Raw genomic sequence first — 17018 nt, forward strand, 5'->3', positions numbered from 1 at the left:
TTCAAAGCAACTGTTGGCCTTTCGCTATAAAGCTCTGAAGAACAAGGTTTCTGCTGGCTGGCTGGTGTGATAAAGGTTGTACTTCTTGATAACAGAACGAACAATGGCTATTAGGATATCCATCTGTAATTCAGGCAAGATGAGAATGTATTTAAAATAGCAACTTGTACACTATATGGCAAGTCTTCTAAAACCTTCCATGCCTTCAGATTTGGAATATAGTGCATAAATTGTATCTACTGCATTTATGGAGATTTTTTAGAGCACTGGCTCCTCTCAGTCATTGTCCATCTCATTTCCTGGTCAATAAAGAGGAAATTCAAATGGATTGGATCCATGAATACAAATACAAAGGTGCTGTTTGTCAGAGGAGGGCTGTCTCTTTCTCTGTCTCACTTCCTCTGTGGTAATTATCTTAATAGGTTGACTAATAGCACCTCTCAGAAGTGTGTCAATGGTCTGGGAGGGATGGAATGGATGGGATGTGGAAATAGAACCTGACAACACACACAAGACCCTGTGAATCTCCGTCTAAACCAAACCCAAGAGAGCCCAAATGAGCTGTCCTGATAAGGTCAGAAGTCATTAAATCTCACCTTGTGTTTAGACCACAACAATATGCCTGAAAGAATAACGTATCAGAAACATCTTGTTTTCAGACAACGTACTGCAGTCTGGAAATGATGCTCCTCGAGTGTTGTTCCAGTCATTATTTTTAAGTAGGAGGTGGAAAAATTCAGAGTTTCAGGCTGTGTGGAACATAGCATAAGAATAAACAAGTTAAAAAACATCTGCCAGAGCAGTGCATTTTCTTAACAACTTATGCAGTGTTGCTTCCGATGTGAATTTGTCTTGTTTTCATTTATTATTTTCTCTAAATTGCTTGATATTTGTACTTAAAAACAAGCCAAAAAAGACTAATTAATATTTCACTGAGAAGGCTTTCTTTGCACTTTATGTGAGTAGTTGTTTTCATACAGACTGTGTTAGGCATTGACAACTGTATTTAGAAAACAGGCCAAATACTAAAATGATCTGTTCACACAACACTTTACAAAAGCGGATCAGTTAGAACAAATAACCAAAAATCAGGCTTTCTTGTTACCTTTTCTTTTCTCATGATAGCTGTAAATATCACCTGTAACCACAGTGACTGAAGTCAATATAAAATATGATTTTATTTTATTGACTGTGTTTTAAAAAATGTAAGAGACAGAATCTGGTTGTCACTCATTTTAACAGTGAAGGTACCGTTAAAAGTCTGGGGTCAGTAAGTTTTATTTTTGAGAGAAATCTAAACTTTTATTTGCCGAGGATACATTAAATTGATCAAAATGAAAGAGGTTTCTAATGTTCCGTTTAAGAAATTCTTAAGAAAACTTTGTTTAAAATAAGACAAACATCTGTATTGTGCTGCTGTGTGAGTGCAGTCAGTGTGTGTGTTTATGTTCAATATCATTTCCATTTCTACTCTTCATCTTCATAACCATCCGATTTCTGCATTCTCTTTCTCTCCATCCGTCCCTCAATCCCTTCATCTCCTCTCTCCCAGTCTCTAGTGAACAGCTGGTGAGGAGAATTCCCACAATCCCTCACACCGTAATCTCCCTCCCTCTGCTCAAGCGTCCATCCATCAAAAGAGCCTTTATTCATCCCTGCTTCTGCTGCTGTGTGTGTGTGTGTGTGTGTGTGTGTGTGTGATGGGTTATGTCTGATGCCACTGTGTGCATTATACCTAGCTGTGTAGAAAGTTTAGCGAGATAAAAATCTAATTAAATGAAATAAACACACTAGCCACAGTGTCCGCAGGGTTTTTATGAAGATCACATGTTTGTAAGACTCACTTTGAATGGTTCTACATTTTCACAAGGTCTGGTTTGGGTTTGTTTGTGTGTTTTTTATGTACATGTGTGTTTTTGTGTACTTAATGACTTTAAGCGTAGCTGCAGATGCCAGAAGGTTAATGAATCACTGTGTTAAACCGTCTATATCCCATTAACCTGAGACCTACAGCGTGATCTTTATCAGGAGAATATTAGCACACACACATACACACACACACACACACAGATCGCTCAGATCAAGCCAACACATGTAGAAATCGAAATAGAGCTGGGAATTCAAACGGACACATTTACAGGGATAAACACAGACCCTAGACTGTGACACACACACACATTTACACACCAACCGTAGTGTGGCACGGGGCTCTGATTGCTGACCTAGTTCGGGAGGGACCTGTCACTACTCATAGCCATCAGACGACAAACTCACTGGCTCAGCATGGCAGACACACACACAAAAACACACAACCACAAACACTGAATTTTGGAACTCAGAGAGCAGCGGCATCTGTGTGAAATTAAATAGTACGCTTTTAATTTTGACATGGCTTCCAACTGTGCAGCAAGGTATGCTAAAGGTTGCCGCTAAAATACGTAATATGAACTGGTATGTGTTAAAGTGTGCGGAACCTTATTTCTACATTGCAATTAATATGGGGCACCAAATGTTGTGGGTTGCAAGATGGCACCCGAGTATTAACAACATATATGTTTTTTTTTTTTTTTGTGTTAAGGATTAGTGCTCGGCTTAGGGTTACCTGCATGTAATTATGCATAATTTATTGTTCTTATAATAGTAAGTACATGTAACATGTGTAACAAGGACACCTTTAAATAAAGTGTTACCTTTTTACTTAATTATACATTTATCATCAAAAAATAAAAATACAAATAAAAAATATTAAAATACATTAAATGGGTGAAATGATAAAAAAATGACCGTAAACCAAAATATCATTAGCATCTAAAATTCTAATCTAAAAAAATTTTTTACAAAATAAATCTAATTCATAAATTGTATAATAAATTTAAATCAAAATCTTGTGTTAAATCTAAATGTAAGTTTAACTCTTAGATTCAAATTAGTCTTAAATCTAAATCTTAATGCAAGAACAAATCTAGAATAATCTTAAAAATCTAAATCATAAATTTAAATGCAAATTTTAAATCTGAAACCTAAACTAAAACCTTAAGTGATAAATCTAAATGTAACCTGAATCTTAAAAGAAAGAAAAAAAATCTGTATTCAAATGGTACATTTGAGTCTTAAATAAATCTAAGAATAACTTAAATCTTACATTTAATCTTATTTCAATTTTATTCAAATCTTAATTCAAAAATTCTTAAATGTTAAAAATAAATGTAATCTAAATCTTAAGTACAACTACAAATCCAAAATAATCTACATTTTAATTATTAATTACATTTTAATTACATTTTTAAATCTAAATATTAGTTTTAAATGTTAAAATCTAAATGTAAAATTTTAAATCTGAATCTTAAATCTATGTATAAATTTATTTCTTAAATCTAAATGTAAATGGTGTTGCTCACTTGCAGATAATGTGCTTTCATTGATTATAATGGAAGTGTTCTCATTTTAGTGCATCGTGCCACTCATTTGTACACACACACATGCACCATTTAGGGTGGGAGTAAGGTTCATCTCTAATATTTCAGTTTAACCTTGATAAATAAACCAACAAGACCTTTTCAATAATTAACAGCCCTTACCACAAGTCTAATCCAGTGTGACAAACACACACACACACACACACACACACACACACATGCAAGCTCTGATGCTCTGAAGGCGAAATATCAACGAGTAGCTGTAAAACAGGCAAACAAAGCCGTACATGTAAGTCCACGGTAATACACTTTTAATTTGACCATTAACTCAGACAGTGATGCAACGAGGCAAGCGCTCACACTACTATTGTGAATTATTGACTATGGGAGAATGTGCTTTGGAGAATATGATGGTAAAGGGGAGGTTTTAGAGAGGGATTCTAATGCAGTGGGTTTTTTGAGCGCTTTTTAGGGTAAAGTGCTCCCCTGGGAACTCAGTTAGCGCCCAGTGATCAAAGTTTTGACAAAAGCGCTCGGAGCGTTTGATACACTCTGATACACACTCAGCAGGGAGAAGATCTCGGCTTCAAACGGTGCAGATCACAGGGGAAACAAGCACCAGCTAAAAGCATCACTCGCAGCCTCACACAACAGGACCAAACCACAAAAACCTACACTAATAAGCGGTGCTTTTATCCTATATTAAAACACATAAACGGTTTACATCCGTGATTTATGACAGTGCAGACACAGCACTTGGATATTTGGGAAGGGAAATGCACAGTGTGTGTATGTGTGTGTGTTTGCCATTGGTCGGGCTGTTGTGTCTAGCTGCTCTTAAATGCCCTTGAGTCTCACAGGCCCATTACAGCCAATTAAGATCCACATAATCACAAGCGTGTGCAAAACTGCACTGCACCCGACGCTCTGTCTTTCTCTTTCTCATTACAGGCATATTGTAGAAATTAACAACTGCCAACTTAGGTTAATTAAAAGTGATTTCCCTGGGGAACAAACAGTAACGCACACATATTGGGTGTTTTATCGATGGATTCATCTTTTGGTGGAGCAACTATGAGGTAAATTTGACGGGGCAGAACCCCTGCGGCTGGCACATGGTATTATTGCACTTGGGTAATCAGCAAATATTCCCTAAAAATGTTTGTCCATTCAGATCATTTTTATAATGGAAATGATCACTTTATTTGCAATCTTAATTCTTGGACTTTAAACTCTATTTTTTATATTTAATAATATAAATCATGGGTCTCAAATTCATAATAACTGACGGCTTTATGTAGTATAAAGTCAGATCCCACCTTATATTAAGTGGCCTTAACTACTAATTACTTACATATAAATACATTATTATAGTAATTACAATAACTATGTAATAACTAGGTACTAACCCTGAACCTACCCCTAAACCTAACCCTACCCCAGGTAGTTACCTTGTGTTACCAGAACTTTCTTAGATAAATACACTGTAAGTACACTATAAGTACATGTTAGTACACGTACTGTAAAATAAAGTGCAACCACCATTTGATACAATGCACTATTAACATTGTACATTGTTGTCAGTGATATTGTGGCAACATTTACAATTAATTTCCCTTTTTTTTTTTTTTTACATTTTAAGGAATCGATTGAACTAAATTTGAGGGAACAAATTAGTACAACATGGCTATGATTTTACTTGAAATGAAGGAAACAAATTAAGACGTGGGAATATCTTTTTACTTTTTTTATTTTTTTGAAAAATTGATTTGGGAGTTGGACGAGTGGATAAATTATTCGTAGCACTTTAATGAGGGCACAAGATAACACAACATGTGGGATGAATTTGGCTTGTGGGCAGACAGTTTAAGAACCGTTTTAATAGAGCACAAAAAAAAAAAATAACAAGAAAGTGAAAATTAAAGATTATGAAACATGACCGGGCTTGAACCTGTGTTATCAACTTAAGCACCAAGGAAGATTATGCCTCGAACACGTGTTGCTAACTTTTGCATAGCAAGAACAGGTAGACCCAAACTACGGAAATGACTCCCTCAAATAAATGTTGTACTATATTGCGATATTGGTTAACTCACCTATGATGTAATAGTCTCGTAAGTTCTTGAATTCATGACCCCATAGGTTGGGCGAATACTCCTGGAACTTGATGGTAAACCTCATATCGCTGTTGGGTTTGTCACAGGTGAGCAACAGGTTCGGGGCGCCCATCACCTCACACCTGTCGGCCTGCTCTCGTGAGGACACCAGGTAGAGTTTATAAAACTCATACTCAGGAGGAGAGTTCGGCCCTGATGGACTCATGGCAGGGCAAACGAGGTCCAAACGATCCCCTATTTGAGGGTAGAGTATGTAGCCCCTCTCATCTCCAAACCTGTAGAATCAGAGAAAGAGAGACGAAGTTTGAGGAACAGCCATTTCCATGGAAACTGAGATTGACAGTTTGATATTTGCTTGCGTGTGCGTGCATATGAAACCGCAAGGCCTGTCTGAAGCTGAAACTGCCCTTTTGTTCATACATTTTTTACTCGAAATGTAAACATACATGCCCTTTGGTTCAGGAGCGTGTGTGAGAGGGCATATGTGTGGCTTTGCTTGCCAATGTGATGAAAATGAGCATATGTGGGGATAACGTTTTGCCTACAATAGTAAAACCCGAAATAGCTTGGATTGTGGGGACGAGTCAATGGCGAACCTGTATGACTTTCCTCAGTGAAAATCGTAATGATCTGATCTTATCTATATTGTTATTTCAATTTATGTGGTTCTGCATTGCACCTTGGTCCTGGAGGAACGTCGTGACGTTTCACTGTACTTTATATGGTTGAAATGATAATAAAAGCCTACTTGACTTGTAATGAATGGAGACTATCAAGCTGCAAAAAGGACACAAAAAGTATCATAAAACTAATTCATGCAACTTGTGCACTCCATTCAAAGTCTTCTGAGGTCATACAACTGCTTTATGTGAGAAACTGAATGAAATTTCAAAGTCATTATTCATCCCTTCAGCAAGACGTTAACTGCTGTGTCCGGATCATTGAGTCAATGAACTTGAGACCTCGATCATTTTCATACCTGAATTAATCTTTCAGACCAGGGGCTGAATTCGGGAAAATCTTCTTAAAGACGTAAAGAATTGGCAATACATTTGTAAGAATGCTTTAATAGTAAGAGCAATTTTTGACAAATTCTTATGAAGATCTTAAATATGGTGGTTTTTGACAAAGACCTGCTGATCAACTCAATGAAAATAACCTCAAAGTGTCTTTTTATATGTCATTTATAATTTTATTCTTAAGTTAGGATATAGAATAAAAATTAGCTGTTAAAAATAATTGTTCTCTTAAGAATATTTTGGGAATGCGGCCCTGGCTGGTTAACCTGAATCAACAGATCCATTAGAAATGAACTCAAAAGAACAACACTATTACTTTCATGAACCTACTAAAGTAATGGAGAATTTTTATGGCACATTTTTGCTATTGTAGAGCTTGGCAACCTCAGTCTTCATTATTTTATTTTGTGTACTTAAGCGTCCCACAGAATAATGTCTTTCATATGGATCTAAAACTGAATTGAAATTTTTGGATGGAACAATCCTTTGATAAATACATAAATAAAACTTGGTATAAAACCAAGTAATCAATAAAAAACCAAAAAGTGTATGTGACGAGAGCAGATCCAAATATATGAACGCTTTCATAAAAACGTAACTGAGCAAAACAAACAATTATTCAGTATTTTATATTACATTCTCAGTCAAACCAAGGCCAGAGCTGAAACACAGCACTTAAAAGCTCCTATACCTTCATCCTCTTGAGGAAAGAAAGCTCTGGCATTTAGCAGACTGACATTTTAGCTCTATTCAGAGACAGAGTCTTGTTCTGGAGCTGAAAATTTACCTCACAAATAACACTACTGCAGATAGAAGGAATTTCCAGACCCCTCTATTCTCACGCTAAGTGTACAAAGCTTGACATTTCCATCAGGCTGAGACATCCATGCAAAACTCCAATTAACCACACCACAGTTTGTAAGACACCTTTGCACTGACAGAAAGGCTTCCTAGTCAGAAAAAAAAAAAAAAAAAATTCAGAGCAAAAGCACCTGATCTGTGGATCAACACATATCTATTAACACTAGCTTGCTTTTTTCTTTTTATTTATTATATTATTTAAAATCCCATGCTACGTGTACTGTGTTAACCTAACTGAGACTTGTTATAGCACTTACATATCATTGCTCTTTCGTTGTTTTTGATTGCTTCAACCCTGTCGTCTTTTGGATAAAAGCGTCTGCTAAATGAATTAATGTAAATGTAAATGTATTAACACACTTAGGTTAGGCCTCAATCAGCCATCTGTCACAGACGCGATGAAAGTCAATGTGATCTCTGCCTTTTCATTGGCTATGAAGTTTTGGGATCTGACTGAGGGGAGAAATCGTAATCTGATAATCAGACACTTTAATTCATCAAAACAAAAACTCACTCATCACTGTTTGGTGAAAAACACACACTAGGCCTTCGGTGTTTACATTGTGCTTTGCATCAAAGGAAGCAATATACCAGAGCCTGTGAATTATGGCGACCACACACACACTCTTTGACCATATAAGATGATCTGGGTATATCAGACTGTCTGTATGTTTAGTTATTTATACAGACTTGTTTAATCCTTTTGTCTCTGATATATTTACCTAATTGTGTCTGATCGAAGACACAGGGGGGTAATATGCCATTCTTTCCGGGTTAAACCGGATTGTGTGATTCTGTTTAGATAAAGGTTAGAGGTGGTCGACCTGATTACATACTGAGGCGTTGCGGGTTTCAGTGCTGGTTTGATGCTTTTCATTGGTGGGTTTGAATCCCAGGGCTCTTTTACACTTGCACTGCAGAGATGGAGTGACTTTGGGCCGCCCTTGAGTTTCTAAGGCCGTCGGAAGCTTTGAATCCAGACTCTGTTATTCCCCTTTCGTTCATCAACAAACCTCCACTTCACTCGCACCAACCCAACATCTTCCCATGAGCCCACGCCGGGCTCTTCAAAAATTCAAATTCATCATGCATTATCTTTCTAAGTGTATTATGTTGTTTGAAAAACGCAGACAAGGATATTGTCTGTGCATAATGCAAAGACAAAAAAAAAGACTGTAACCGATAAATGGCTGATAATATAATAAAGTTTTACACTATTATATTTAAATAAAAAAAAGGACATTTCACAATGCTTTAAGCGAATTTAAGCATCGCAACATTGTGAGATAATTTAGAGAGTTGCAAAAGATTACATTTAACAATATAATGATTTAATTATTTGTTTAAATTTAAATGTTACTTTAAACGTGTGTAAGATGATGCCAGCAGCAGTATAAATGTGAAAAAAAGGGGAAAAGAGCAAGAACAATTAAATATCGATTGAAAATGAATAAATAAAAAATGTCTAATATTAGCCAACTGGCATGGTAACGATATATTGTGCATCCCTAATAAATATTAAATTAACCGCAAAATGTATTATTTGTGTATTACTCTACACCACTTTAACAGAACACATCATGAAAAAGAATTTCCTTGCCGTTTCAAAAATAAAAACATTCAAAAGTTCGATGAACTATATAGACGTACTAAGCTGCAAAAATGGATCAACCTGAAACTGACACTGTATTAAGTTTGACAACCATGAGCACGTAACCACTCGCGAGTACAAATAAACGAGGGCTGTCAATTTAACAAGTCAGTGCGATTTAATAAAATATGAATCATATCCATAAGAAATTCAAGCTTGAAGGAGCCGTTCACACAGGACGGGTTCCTGCATTCAAATTTAGGGATCTCTAGACGCATTTTACAAAGCTGATGTACTTTTTACTCGACACGGCATCTAAAAAAAGCTTGTGCTGCCTCGAAACATGAACTCTCATTGTAAATGAATGATTTCTGCCTGCTGCAAACTGCTGTCAGTGTTAAAAGGGTCGGAGAGAGTGTAGAAAATGGTCATGAAATACTAAATTATGACTTTTTGATGCACTACATGTAGTGAAAAGTGTAGAAAATGGCCCCTTTAAGGACAAAGGTGCATTTGATCTTACTTGTGTTTACTTTAAGCTCAAGCAAATGGATACATTAACCTCAAATCCTGCCACCCTGCAGATCCCAACTGTTTTCTTTCAGCCCAAACGGAAGACATTTCTATCAGAGAGCTGTCAGACCCCTGCTGAGACATACGAAGCACGGCGGCCGTTACCAAGACCACCCCAGAATAACAAAGGACAAAAATCTAATCTCAGCATAATATAATGTACTGATGGAAGCAAACGTAACATGCTGCATCTGTTTCTTACTACACTACACTGATTTTTCAACGGCTTTTGAACACGTCAGAATTGCTCTGTGATGTGATCACCAGTTGACGAGCTGAATGCATTTGTCTCCCCTCCGCAGAAAAAAACAGCTTTGCTTGTTGAAAGAACTGACAGTCTTGTTACAGTCTGTTAGTGGTTTCAGCGAAAAAGCTAATATTTTGTGTTCTTTGCAGTGGTTATCAGGCATAACAATGCTAAATTTCCTCTCGGTTTGGTGTTGGTGGATTATGCAAACATATTTATTCATGGAAAAGGTGATTTTTGGTTTAAATTCGAGTCGAATCAGACCTCCTTATGCACTGAAATAAACACACAATCGAAGTGAAAAATGCCTACATTGCGAATGCTCTTTCCTTGAGCTCCATGAACTCTTATTTCAATGCACTGCCATCTGAAACTGATCTTTTTATGTATGAAATATGCGGCATGAAATGCCGATGCTTATCTTCATTTACGTTGAAATTTAAGACAGGCATAAAAAAGCATTCTTACATGGAAAAAAAAAAACAGCTCCGCAACCTAGACATAAACCCTCACAAATCAGTGATTAAGCACTTTAAATGTAAATGTCACAGAGCAGGATCAGAATTCACAAAGCTCATATTCATTATCGATTCACCACTGCAGAATCACGGGTATTAAAGTTTCCTCATGCCACACTAAAGCAACAAAAGGCTGATGGAGCTCAAACTCAAACAAACTTGAGCCACCGATTACACTTCACCTCACAGCAGCAATGTGGAAAATGACCTCTATTTGGAGTCTATATAGTGATACTATTTTATTAAAATTTTTGTAATTGCACAAAACTGGGGATATTTCCTCTCTTTCTCTTGTTTTCTAAGAACGTGTGTATGCATGTGTGAGCATCCCCTAAATTTACAAATCCTGAAAGTCCTTAAAAGCTAAACTTTTAATGCAAATAATGCAGTAAATAATTAAATTCAAAAGGTTTTCTGTTAGGGTCTGGATTAGTGTGTACCAATTGAAGTCTAAACTGAATATGAGGAATTTTATCTTATTTTCTGGAATTGTGCAAATGTGAATGTATTTAAGCAAGGTAAATATGCAAAGCAGAACTAAGTGTTCTACACTCTTGTCGGTAGCTGAGGCATAACAGAATAAAGGATTTAAAAAAAGAATGCTACGGATGGCAAATTATGTAATGATAGGGGTGACCATATGTAAATCTGATTCCATGTTGGTCTAGACCGCAGTGTTGAGCTTTAATTAAAAACGATAGAAGGTATATCGTCATTTAAATGTGTGTGTGTGGAGTTTATGGTCATCAAGACCTGCTGAGTGCATCCAGATTATTTTAAGGGCTCGGAGAGTGTTGTTTCATGTTCTTATCAGTGCTATTTAATTAGCTAAGGGCTGGAGATAACTTGCACATTCCTGAACTCTGACGGACTGAAACCCACTTACCACACGACTGAGAACCGCATGCCACAAATGCACAGTGACTCACACATATGCAAACACAAAAACAAAAGCCTAAACCGAGGGAACTTCTGGGGGCGATAATGGTAAACAATCAGCGGCCTGCTATAGCTGATACAATGGCAGATTTGTACTTTTTGCATTTTAACCCTTTTAAATATAGCAGCTAATAAAAAAACACCGCATAAATGCAATCTGGTCAACTCCAAAAAACGGATGCTTTCATTTGCTTAAAAATACAACTGAAATGATAATATTGTGAAATATTACAGTTTGATATTTTTAAATGTAATTTATTCCTCTGATGGAAAAGCTGAATTCTGGTGCTCAATAACAGTTCTTAATATTAAAGTTGAAAGCAGCTGTGCATCTCAATCATTTTTCGGAAAATGGTACATTTATTTATGATTCCTTAATGAATTGAAAGTTCAAAAGGAACAGCTTTTATTTGAATTAGGTTTATTTCAAAGTCTTAACTTTTGCTTTTGATCAATTTAATATGTCCTTGCTGAAAAAAATTAGGTTTAAAACAGGAAGAAAGATTACTGTTCATTAACTTTAACAGTAGTTCACATGAAACCACTTAGACACAATGTGTTGACAAAGGATGGGTCCTTGTGATCAAAAACAGCTATGGAGAGCAGGAAAATAAAAATCCAGAGGACACAAAACCCCATTTTTTCAAACTGAACTACTTTTCTCTGATTCATGATACTTTGTAGGTCTTACAGGCACATTACAACAAAATGTTGCAATACTGAAAATAATTATGTTCTATTTACCAATTTATTGGCAAATCATTTATCGGCAAGTAACATATTGTGTACCTCTACACAAAATGTGTCTACTGGGTGGTCTTCTGCTGTGGTCCGGTCGAGTAGCTCCAGGGAGCTGATGGGCCCAGAGGCCGCTGACTCCTCAGCCCAACATAAAAAGACTCATCAAGCTCCAAACACTCAGATGATTAAAAATGAACGTCACTAAAAATAACCTTCCCTTTGTTTGGAAGAGAAGGAGGGGAGGGCACAGGGAGAAAGGATAACTCCCAACTCACTTTTCATGTTTTCTCTCGCTTTCTCTCAGCTCTCGGTTTTCATGTTCGAACTGAGCCACGGGGGAATTAACCAGTTCTGATTCTTTTGAAAGTTTGTGGATAAAGTGTCCCGTTCAGTATATGCACGTCTTTGCATTGGCAGATCGGAAGTGTGTGGGTCTACCATTCAAAGCATTTTACTGCATTTCTATCCATTCCGTAGATTGCATCTGAGCCTATTAATAAGACATCAGTTAAAACCAGGATGTCCATAATTTATCTAGTTTATAAAAACAGATACATGCTCTCATCACTGTCTGTTTACTTTTCTTCATTGGGTTTCTTGACAATCTGTTGTTCATGATTCACATATAAGGTCTGTCAATTATCTACATTGTTCCTTTAGAAACAAATACTCATCTAACCTTCATGAGGATGGGAAGCAAGACAACTAAGGAAGAAAACGAGAGAGAGAAGAAGTTTTTCCAATAAATTGGATGACATCAAAACCCAAATCCTGTATAGCCTCAATCCATAGATGACATGCAGCGAAACAATCACTGTCATCAACATAAATGTTGTATTTTACAAGAGGTGCTGATGTTAACAGATGATGTAAAGCGCAATGCTTGTCTCTGTCATTCACTGAAAATACCACCCCCCCCTTCCCTCTTGGTTCAGAACCATCATCGGATTAATCTTCAAACTGTAATTATGCTTTCCACACACAGCACACTATCATGCCAGGGCTTTGAAGGCATGCCAGAGACGCACCTTTGAAACCGAAAATTAAATGGGAGTGAAACAAGAGAAGGAGGTTTTCATCGTGAAGATGGCAGGTCCAGCTAAATAACACTGAAACTGAACACTCAAGAAGTCAAACTATGAAGTTTCAAGGGTTGCTGGTGTAAATTAATTAGATCCAAGTAATGTCGTGTCTACACATTAACATTAACATAATAGTGGATAGTATCTCTACATTTACATGTTTTTATTTTGATATGCAGAGAAACGTACAATTTGGATGTAGTGACGCCATCTGAAATGTACCATTTACATATTCAAAAATAAACGTTATGAACACTTATATTAGATTTATCTTCTTAATATATAGCTCTATGAACAGGTTTTTTCCAACTTCCTGTTTTTTTTTTTTATGTATTTGCTTAGATACAAAAAAAATAATAATATATATTACACAAAGACAACCCGAGTAAATACAAAATGGAGTTTTAAAATAATGATTTCATTTATTAAGGGAAAAATGCTGTCCAAAACTGCCTGGCACTACATGAAAAATGTATTGCCCTTAAATCTAATAACTGGTTGTGCCACCCTTTGCAGCAACAGCTGCAATCAAGCATTTGTGATAACTGGCAATGAGCCTTTCACGTCACTGTGGAGGAATTTTGGCCCACTATTCTTTGCAGAAGTGTTTTAATTCAGCCACACTGGAGGGTTTTTGAGCATGAATGGACTGTTTAAGATTATGCCACAGCAGCTCAATTGGATTTAGGTCCAGACTTTGATTTGGCCACTCCAAAACCTTAATTATGTTTTTCTTGAGCCATCCAGAGGTGGACTAGCTGGTGTGTTTGTGATCATTGTCCTGCAGCATTACCCAAGTGTGCTTGAGCTTGAGGTCACAAACTGACAGCCGGACATTCTCCTTCAGGATTTTCTGATAAAAGTGCAGAATTCATGGTTCCATCAATAATGTCGAGTCATCCAGTTCCTGAAGCTGCAAAGCAGCCCCAGACCATCACACTACCACCACCATGTTTGACTGCTGGTATGATGTCATTTTTATGAAATGTGGTGTTGTTTTTATGCAAATGTAACGGGACACACACCTTCCAAAAAGTTCAACTTTTGTCTCATTAGTCCACAAAATATTTCCCCAAAATTCTTGGGAATAATCAAGATTTTTTTGGCAAATGTAAGACAAGTCTTTGAGTTCTGTTTGGTCAGCAGTGGCGTTTGCCTTGGAACTCTCCCATGGATGCTGTTTTTTTGCCCAGTCTCTTTCCTATTGTTGAATCATGAACACTTACCTTAATTGAGGCAAGTGAGGCCTGCAGTTCTTTAGATGTTATTTTGGGTTCTTTTATGACCTCCTGGATGAGTCGTTGTTGCGCTCTTGGAGTAATTTTGGTAGGCCAGCCACTCCTGGGAAGGTCCACCACGGTTCCACGTTTTCTCCATTTGTGAATAATGGCTCTAACTGTGGTCCACTTGAGTCCCAAAGCTTTAGAAATGGCTTTATAACCCTTTACAGACTGATACATGTCAACTACCATTTTGTTTCTTATCGTTCTAGAATTTCTTTAGATCGCGGCATGGTGTGTTATGGATGCTCGACTTTGTCAGACAGGTTTTATTTAAATGATTTCTTGACTCAACAGATCTGGTAGTAATCAGGCCTGAATGTGACTAGTGAAATTTAACTAAAAAAAAACACTTTTTACTTATTCACAGTTCTTTCATGATTTAACAGGAGGGAGCAATTAATTTTTCAAGGACCAGGTAGGTTCACACAGCTTTTTTACCTTAATAAATGAAATCATCCTTACATTTACTTGCATTATCTTTGTGTAATATTTAAAAAAAATTATAAAAAAACAGGAAGGGGGCAAAAACCTTTTCATGGCACTGTACATATATGGTTATATTTTACTATTATATATTTAATGGTACATTTCAGATGGCGTCACTACATCCAAATTGTACTTAGAGACATTAATTTTCTATGAGACCACAGCATACAGACATTTTCCATTGACAAAGTCAAATTTAAATGATTCAGTGATGATAATTCACACTGATTTCACTATTTTAAAGTTTATACTTGGGTAAAGTAATGCTATCCTTTGAATGGAGTTGAAAATAGAACAGCATGAAACCAATATAATGTAATATTAAGTAATACATTAAATAAATGTGACGAGACTGGACAAAAAAAAAAAAAAAAAAAAAAATTAATGTACAAATTAAATTTCCAAACGCTCTAAAAATTTATCTAAAGCTGTTGAAAGGTAAAATGCTTACAGTTTACATGCTGTCAAAAATAATGTACATGTCAGGGTCTATGAAAATGTGCTAGAGCTACATTTTACCTGCAAATATATGATTATTAATGAGACTACACTTGATTCGCCTACACACAAGTCTGGAAGTTACAGAACTCAAACATTTCAAAGTATCTGACTAATCTCCTTACTGTACATCAATAACTCTCACACTTGTATTTCCCCAAAAACACTGTAGAAGAAACCTCAGAGATAAAGCTGATACTATGAGCAATGAAAGAGCAACCTCTGAGCAATAAAATTATCCTCTGGGAAAGACACAGAGAGAGCAGTGACACAAAAGAATGAGGTAATGAATGAGGAGAGAAAAAAATAAGAAGATGAATAGGTGAAGGGAATGTGACAGAGAGAGAGAGAAAGACATTAACCCCGGAAAGAAAAAGTGCAAGAGAGAAAGTGTGTATAGAGGTAGTAATCCCTTCACAGATGGCTTTGTTGCCTGTCTGATGATGGAGCAGTCCATATGATGAACTAATGGAGGGGTGTTGTGTAGAGGATTATCCTCCCACTCTCGCACCCCTGGAAACTGAGGTCAAGTGGTACAATTCCATTTTCAGTCCATTTAATACCACAATCAAAATCTCTCTTTTAACAATGTAACATTTTCCATGAGGTCTTATCTCTTCAAAAAAAACACTCTCTCGCACACAAATGGTTAGGGGATGTGGGAGGGCCTTGCACTGTGAAGCACATTTACAAACCCTAAATCCATTCTTTTCACTAACAATGTTTAATCTTGCTCTGCTCTTGGTCCCTAGAAAGGCTCTATACAAGATCTTTCAGCAAAGGTGAACCAATCAATCAAAGATTCGCCAGAAAAAACCCACCGCGACTACAGTAAAATGGTCAAAAGTCTGAAGATCTGATGTAGGCTCTGTGCTCTGCTTGTCAGTTTTCCAAAGTATCTTTTCCTACCCTTAAAATGTTTTAATGTGAAACGCTTAACCCAGTTAAGAAAGCTTTTATCTGTCTCCAATTAGCAGCTGATTCATTAAATATTGAGGGAGCCATGAAGGATTCAATTTTTAATGTTCATTTGAGGCACAGAGTTGTACAACAACTTCCCCTGGAGCGATGCATAGAGACAGTCTGTGTTCACCATTGATTACGCTCATTGAGGGGCCGAAATCCACTCCTCTCCTCCCACGCACCCCTCCATCCCATAACCTGTCTGACCCGTTTCAACGTCATTTTTTTCTCTCGACACAGGCTCTATGGATTTACTAATGGTTTTCCCCAGGCATGACTTAGTAAGACCTTTGAGTGTTGTCAGGTTAAACAAAAAAAAAAAAAAACTAATAAAAAAAAAAAAAACCCTGTAAATTATGCATCAATGCACTATATATATATATAAACCTTTGTAATCATTACAGAAGTATTACTGTACTTTACTGTAACCAAACCCAATGTAAATATATTATCTGTAAATATTTGCTTTGTATTAGTTTTTCTTTTTCAACTGCTTACATTTTCAAAACTGCAAAATGCCTCACATCTCTTACAAAATCAAGCGCTGCAATCAAAATATCCCAAACACATCTCAAAAGCATACATTTGCAAACACTTTTGCCATAGTTTTAATTTCTGTTAGATTTTTGTTACATAGGGAATAGTGTTGCGTTTTGCAAAAAGTGTTTTATGAAATTGAAACTT

At 36.5% G+C, this 17018-nt stretch overlaps 1 protein-coding gene across 1 annotated transcript in view; it reads right to left on the reverse strand.

The window, feature by feature from the left end:
• The window catches only part of LOC113093090 (ephrin-B3-like), a 36340-nt gene that overhangs the window by 17122 nt on the left and 2200 nt on the right, over nucleotides 1–17018 (reverse strand). The window contains exon 2 of the mRNA XM_026258936.1: nucleotides 5513–5808. Coding sequence (XP_026114721.1) covers nucleotides 5513–5808 — 296 coding nt within the window. The remainder of the gene's footprint in view (nucleotides 1–5512; nucleotides 5809–17018) is intronic.

The sequence above is a fragment of the Carassius auratus genome, unplaced genomic scaffold (genome assembly GCF_003368295.1).
Source record: "Carassius auratus strain Wakin unplaced genomic scaffold, ASM336829v1 scaf_tig00214859, whole genome shotgun sequence".
NCBI classification, from domain to species: domain Eukaryota; kingdom Metazoa; phylum Chordata; class Actinopteri; order Cypriniformes; family Cyprinidae; genus Carassius; species Carassius auratus.